Source organism: Lemur catta, chromosome 2 (genome assembly GCF_020740605.2).
Source record: "Lemur catta isolate mLemCat1 chromosome 2, mLemCat1.pri, whole genome shotgun sequence".
Classification (NCBI taxonomy): domain Eukaryota; kingdom Metazoa; phylum Chordata; class Mammalia; order Primates; family Lemuridae; genus Lemur; species Lemur catta.
Window position 1 is genome coordinate 46,624,075 of NC_059129.1, and position 7,418 is coordinate 46,631,492.

The window sequence follows — 7,418 nt, forward strand, 5'->3', positions numbered from 1 at the left end:
AAGCAAACAGATGGGACAATTTGAAAGCAAATAACAAGATGACCACTAAATATAAATGATCTAAATATCTCAATTAAAAGGCATAGGTTGTCAGATTGAATAAAAAAGCAAGACCCAACTCTACAATGCCTGCAATAAGCATACTTTAAATATAAAGACAGAAATAGGTTAAAAGTAAAAGCATGGTAAAAGATATACCATGTCAACACAAATCAAAAGAAGACTAGAATGGCTTCCTAAATAACAGATAAAGTAAATGTCAGGGCAAAGAATATTCCCAGGTACATAGAAAGTCCTTTCACAATGTTAAAGGTGTCAGTAATGAAAAGAATATAACAATGCTAAACATTTATGCACCCATATATAGTTTAAAAATACATGAAGCAAAACTGATGGGATTACATAAAGAGACAGACAAATCACAATTTTAGTCAGAGATTTCAATTCTTCCCTTTTAGTAATTGATAGAACAGGTAGACAGAAAATTGGAAAAGATATTAGAAGATTTGAATAATACTATCAAGCAATTTGGTCTAATTAACATTTATAGAACAGTGCACCCAACAATAGCAGAATAAATATTCTTTCCAGGTGCACATGGAACATTTATCAAGATGGAACATATTCATTACTGAGACCAGTTTCAGTAAATTTAAAGTGATTCAAATCATACAATGTATGATCTCTGCTCATACCAAAATTAAGTTAGAAGTCAATAAGAGAAAAATCTCTGGAAAATCTCCAAATATTGAAACTAAGTAGCACATTTATGAATAATCCATGGATCAAAGAAGAAACCAAAAGGAAATTAGAAAGTATTTTGAACTGACTGAAAATGAAAGCACAACATATCAAAATTTTTATGATCCCATTAAAGTAGTACTTAGGGAGAAGTTTATAGCTAGCACTAAATGTCTATATTAGAAAATAAGAAAGGTCTTAAATCAATGACTTCAGCTTCTACCTAAAGAAAGTATAAAAAGACAAAGTAAATTAAACCCAAAATAAGTAGAGGAAAGAAAATAATAAAGATCAGAGCAGAAATCAATGAGATATAATACAGAAAAACAATAGATAAAATCAATGAAACAAAAGCTAATTTCCTTGAAAACTGATAAACCTCAAGACAAACTGCTCAGGAAGAAAAAATGAAAGAAAACACAAATTAACAATATGACACCACTACACTCTGCAGACAAAGGGATAATAAGATAATACTATGAACAACTTTATGATAATAAATTTGGCCACTTCGATAAAATGGACAAATTCCTTGGAAGACACAAACTACCAAAGCTTACTCATAAAGAAATAGATAACCTGAATAGTCCTGTATCTGTTTTTAAAATTTGAATTTGTAGCTGAAAACTTCCCACAAAGAAAGTTCCAGGTCCAGATGGCTTCACTGACTAAATTCTACATAACATTTAAGGAAGAAATAAATACCGATAGTACATAACTCTTATAGAAAATTGAAAAGGAACAAATGCTCCTTTCCATGAAGCCAGTAATACTCTGCTACCAAAACCTGATGAAGACACTACAAGAAAACTACAGACAAATATCCCCCGTGAACATACACGCAAAACTCCTAAACAAAACTTGACAAATCTAATCCAACAATATATAAAAAGGATAATATTGTTACCCTGACAACAATCCTAACATTATGACCAAGTGGAGTTTATCTCAGGAATACATGGTTGATTTAATATTTGAAAATCAACCAATGTAATTCACTAAATTAATAATCTAAAAAAGAAAGACTATATAATCATCTTAATGGAGTAAAAAAGAAAGCATTTGACCATGCATCCATTCCTGATTTTAACAAACCTTCAGCAAACTAAGAAGAGAAGAGAAATTCTTCAATCTGAGATAGGACATTAATGAAAAACTTACATCTAATATCATACTTAATGGTAAATGACTGAATGCTTTCCCTCTAAAATCAGGTGGAATAAGACAGGAATGTCCTTTCTTACCACTTCTACTCAACATTTTACTGGAGGGTCTAGCCAGTGCAAAAAGGCAACAAGAGGAAGAAGTAAAACTTTCTTTAGTTGCAGACAACATGATTGACTATGCAAAAAATCTGATGGAATCTACAAAAACATTATTTGACCTAATATATGAGCTTAGCAGTGTTGCAGGATAGAAGATCAATACATACAAAAAATTATATTTATATATACTAACAGCAAATAATTGGAAGTGGAAACTCAAGAAATAATAGCATTTAAAATATCATCAAAAATATAAAAAACCTAAAATAAATCTGACAAAAGATGTGAAAGACCTATATATTGAAAGCTACAAAACATTGCTGAGAGAAATTAAAGACTAAAGTGAATGGAGAGATAAGACTGTTCTCGTGGGTTAGAAAACTACATATCATTGTTAATTCTTCCCAGATTGACCTAGAGATTCAATGCAATCCCCACCCAACTCCCAGCAGGCTTTTTAAAAATAGAAATTTCAAGTTAATTCTAAAGTTTGTATGGAGATGCAAAGGACCTATGCGGTGACTTGAATGTTTGTCCCTGCCAAAATTGATGTTGAAATGTAATGGCCATTGTGATGGCATTGGAAAGAGGGAGCTTTAAGAGGTTTTTAGGTCACCAGGGTGGAGTCCCCATGAATAAATGAATGCTGCTATCATGGGAGTGGGCTTACGTCCTCTTTCTTACCCTATTTCACCCTCTTTTTTGGTCCTTCTGTCATGTGATGCCTTCTGTCATTTTATGATGCAGCAAGAAGGCCCTCATCAGATGCTGGTCCCTCAATCTTGGACTTACCAGCCCCCAGAACTGTGAGTCAATAACTTTCTGTTCATTATAAAGTACCCAGTCTTGGGCATTCTGTTATAGCAGCACAAACAGACTAAGACAGCCTAAAGGAACTAAAACACGATGGCGGAATGTGATTTCAAGACTTAATATATTTTTTTATTTTTCTTTTGAGACAGAATCTCACTCTGTTGCTCTGGCTAGAGTGCTGTGGCATCAGCCTAGCTCTTAGCAACCTCAAACTCCTGGGCTCAAGCAATCCTTCTTCCTCAGCCTCCCGAGTAGCTGGGACTATAGGCATGTGCCACCATGCCTGGCTATTTTTTTTTCTATATATAGCTGTCCAGATAATTTCTTTCTATTTTTAGTAGAGATGGGGTCTCGCTCTTGCTCAGGCTGGTCTCAAACTCCTGACCTCGAGCGATCCTCCCACCTCGGCCTCCCAGAGTGCTAGGATTGCAGGTGTGAGCCACCACACCCAGCCTAAGCCTTATTTACTGTAACCAAAACAGGGTGGCATTGGCATAAAGATAGACAAGTAGATTAGTGGAACAGAATGGAGACCAATATTGTATATACAAAGTCAATTCAGTGGACAAAGGATAATTTCTTCAACATTGGTTATGGAACAATTGGATATCCAGGAGCAAAAAGTGAACTTTGATCCATATCTCTCATTATATACCAAAAAAAGTGCTAAAAATGAATAATAGACCTAAATGTAAAACCTAAAACTATGACTTCTAGAAGAAAACAGGAGAAAAGCTTCATGACCGTGGATTATGCAAAGATTTCTCAGATCTGATAACCAAAAGTGTGATCCATAAAAGAACAAATTGATGAGTTGGACTTCATTGAAATTAAAAATCTCTGCTCTTCAAAAGTCACTGGTAAGAGAATGAAAAGACAAGGCACAAACTGGAAAAAATATTTACAAATCATATATCTGATAAAGGACTTGTGTGCAGAAAATATAAAGAACACTCAAGACTCAATAATAAAAAAAAACCCAAACAACCTAAGTTTTTTAAATGGACAAAATATTTGAACACATGCCTTACCAAAGGAGACATGGGATGCAAACTAAGCACATGAAGGCATGCCCAACGTTATTTGTCATTAGAAAAATTTAAGTTAAAATCATAGTGAAATAGCACTCTATGCCTATGAGAATGGCTCAGATGAAAACTTGCTGTCCATATTAAATGCTGTGAAGCTGTGGGGGAATGGGAATATGAAGTGGTATAGCCACTCTGGAAACACAATATGCCAGTTTCTTAAACTGGTGGTCTTATTTATGAATACTAAAAACTGCAAACTACTAGATGTCCTTCAATGGGCAAATGGATGAACACACTGTGTTCCACGTATGCCATGGCATACTACTCAGCAATAGAAAAGAATGGACTATTATCTATACACAACACAGCATGGATGAGTCTCAAGGCATCATGCTGAGTGAAAGAAGTCAGATCAAAAGAGAGTACTGCGCAGTTCCATTTATGTAAACTTCTAGTCAATGGAAACTGATATATAGGGACAGCACTTCAGTGCCTAGTGATGGTAAGTGGGGGTTCGGAGACAGGCAGGAGGCAGGGATGATGAGGAGACCTGGGGGTCATATACATGTTCATGAACTTGACCGTGGTGATAATTTCGCCAGGATATACATATGTCCTAATTTGTTAAATTATACACTTTAAATGTGTGTAGTTTATTGTATATCAATAACTCCTCAAGGAAGCTATTAAACAGATAAAAACTCAACATAATGTCTAGTGTTTGAAGTAGATAAGTTTGTAGAGAACGTAGTTTCTCAGTTTGTTTTCCATCCCAGCTTAGAGTGCTTCTAACAGTTTCTGAACCTGAATGCAAAGTGGTTTGTTGATTTGTGATAGTGTGTAGTCATATACTGTCTAATATGCTGACTGATTCATAAACAGTAATTTAGGCTCTTCTACTAAACTACAAAATCTTCACAGTCAGCCTTCATATCTTATACATTTTTTTATATCCTGCAGTGTATAGCACAGTGACAGACATAGAAATAAGTCTAATGTATATCTTTTGATTAACCAAGTGTCTTTTGTACTCCTTGACAAATTTTGTGGCGGGGGGTACTCAAGACAGAAAATGAAGAATGATTTTTCTCAATTTTAATTCTTTTTCTTATCTGAACTATAACATAGAAAACATAGGGAGGAAATTAAGGCACAAACCCACCCCAAGGCCAACAGTATCCTTTGTGCTACAAAAATCTGAGATACAAACCCAGATTTATCCCAGGGTTAACGCAGAGAGCTATGGGTTGAAGGCTGATGAAGAGATTGAGGTAAATGGATTGCCATACTGCAGTTCAGCTTCACGGCATTCCTTTGTCTTCTTCATTTTGACCAACAAGGTGGTACTGACCAGACAAAGAAGGCAGAACTCAGGAAGGGTTTGATAAATAACAGTGTCCTTTAACTAAACACCCTCAATGAGCAGGTTGTTCCACTTGTGATTATAATCACATTTTCTCCCACATTTCTCTGAAAGAGTGGCAGTAGTGTCTCTCCTTGCTGAACTTATTAGCAGAAATGGGAGAAAAATGGAAATAGAACTATGGGAACCTGAGGGAACTCCCTCTCAGGAGAAAGAACAGGCAACATTATTATTGTGGTGGATGAAATTTTGGTTTCTGCCGCAGAGAGTCTCCGCCAGTCACAGAAACGCGTCTGTTGTAGGAAATGATATTGCTCGGTCTGTAATTTTTGTAGCATATGTGGCTGTAGGTGACGACAAAGAATATCCAGAAACAGTGCATGCATATACGGGTCACCAAGCCAAACCAGCGCATGACTCTGACATCTAAAACGATTCTGTCATCATTGTTGGTGACAATTTCTATTACAACGTTTGCAGTTTCGTAGAGAAAGATCCAGATGATGTAGACTATCAGACCCGTGTAGATCTGGGTATACACCGAGTACAGGAGGAAGCAACTGATCATGATGGTGATGAGAGATAGCAAAAGGACAATGTTCCAACTCCAGCAGTTGATATATTCACTGATTGTGGCACTTGTAGTCTTGCTCCACAGTGTGATGTCAGTGCAATTGCTAAGGCTTAGGTACTTCTGTTCAAAGATGAGGTACATATTTGTGACCATGATGGTGAAGACCCCTGACAACACTGTGCCAGTTTTGGCAGTCATCCCACACCAGAGCTGCTGTTTCATGCTGAGACCTCCTGTGAAGACAAACAACATGAGAGGGACTTCCAGAATCTGCCAACGTGGTAATTACCAGGCTTTCTGCCTCCCAGCTCACATCTACCTTAGAGAAACGATAGACAGAAATATGGAAAGCAGGAAATAACAGCCTTGGGAAGATGGAAGACTGTTTTAAATGGATTGGGAGTGGGGAGGAGGGAGGATTTTCGGTCTGGGCCTGGCACTAAAAAGATAATTAGAGCAGTGGTTCTCAACCCTGGCTTCACATTAGAATCACCAAAAAGTTCTCTGGAAGACACACAGGCAGCAGTATTTTTCAAAACCTCCTAGTAGTTTTCATAAGTAGCCAGTGTTGAAAAACACTGAGTTACAGGCCGAGCACCTATAAAAGCTGAGTTTAAAAAATAATAAAAGAGGCCGGGTGTGGTGGCTCACATCTGTAATCCTAGCACTCTGAGAGGGTGAAGTGGGAGGATCCCTTGAGCTCAGGAGTTTGAGAATAGCCTGAGCAAGAGCGAGACCTCATCTCTACTAAATACAGAAAATATTAGCTGGATGCAGTGGCATGCACCTGTAGTCCCAGCTACTCAGGAGGCTGAGGTGGTTTAAATTATGTTCTTATCCCTCCTAGCATTGCCTTGGGCAACCATTGCTGCCCCTGAGGGTGAAAATTGTCTGCACTAGTTCAGACCTCAGTGCAGGTGTCTCAGGAGAACAACCAAGGCAGCACAAGGGCCCTGCTCGGGTAAGGAGTTGATAAAAGCCGGTGGACCCCAACTGGTCTTGGGCAATCACTCCTCCACTATATATCAAAACTTATGGATTACAGTGAAAGATGTACTTTAAGGAAAAGTTAAGAGCCTTAGAATAAACTAGCCTTATAATAGAAAAGAAAAAGTAATAATGAGCCAAGTGTTCAAGAAATTAGAGTGTGCTGGGGGGAGAAACAAGAACAATGAAAAAGCAGGAGGAAGAAAATAAATAGAAGAGCAGAAATCAATGAAACAGAAAATACAGTAAAGGGAATTCTGATTGGTTAGATTATTTGAGCCAACTCACTGCTAAAAATGACAAAATATGCTGGATAAAGTAGTTTGTAAATATTCTTAAAAGCTCCAAAGTAGTGACCAGCGGGGGAGGAAATGAATTTTGCTCTGGGGATGTTTGCCAATCTGAGCAAACACAAATTTCATTATGATAGCCTTACAGGGTAAAGAGGAATGAAATCAAAGCTCAGGGTCTACCCAGGTGGGCAGTCTATTAGGAGGCACCCCGTATGTTAGTCATGGCTTCCTGAAGGGCTATGATTGAGTAATGGTGAATTAGAGTTAAACCGGCCCCCACATCTTTCTGCCAGGGGACTCCAAGAAAAGTTGACTTAGTATTAACTACACAGAGTAAATGGGGAGAAAACT

The 7,418-nt window shown here is 37.4% G+C and overlaps 1 protein-coding gene across 1 annotated transcript; it reads right to left on the minus strand.

Moving 5' to 3' along the window:
• Nucleotides 1-5,401: 5,401 nt before the first annotated feature.
• TMEM217 (transmembrane protein 217) lies at nt 5,402-6,009 on the minus strand. Its single transcript, XM_045541869.1, has one exon. The coding sequence runs from the start codon at nt 6,007-6,009 to the stop codon at nt 5,443-5,445; it is 567 nt and encodes a 188-aa protein (XP_045397825.1). The 3' UTR covers nt 5,402-5,442.
• Between the last annotated feature and the right edge of the window lie 1,409 nt (nt 6,010-7,418).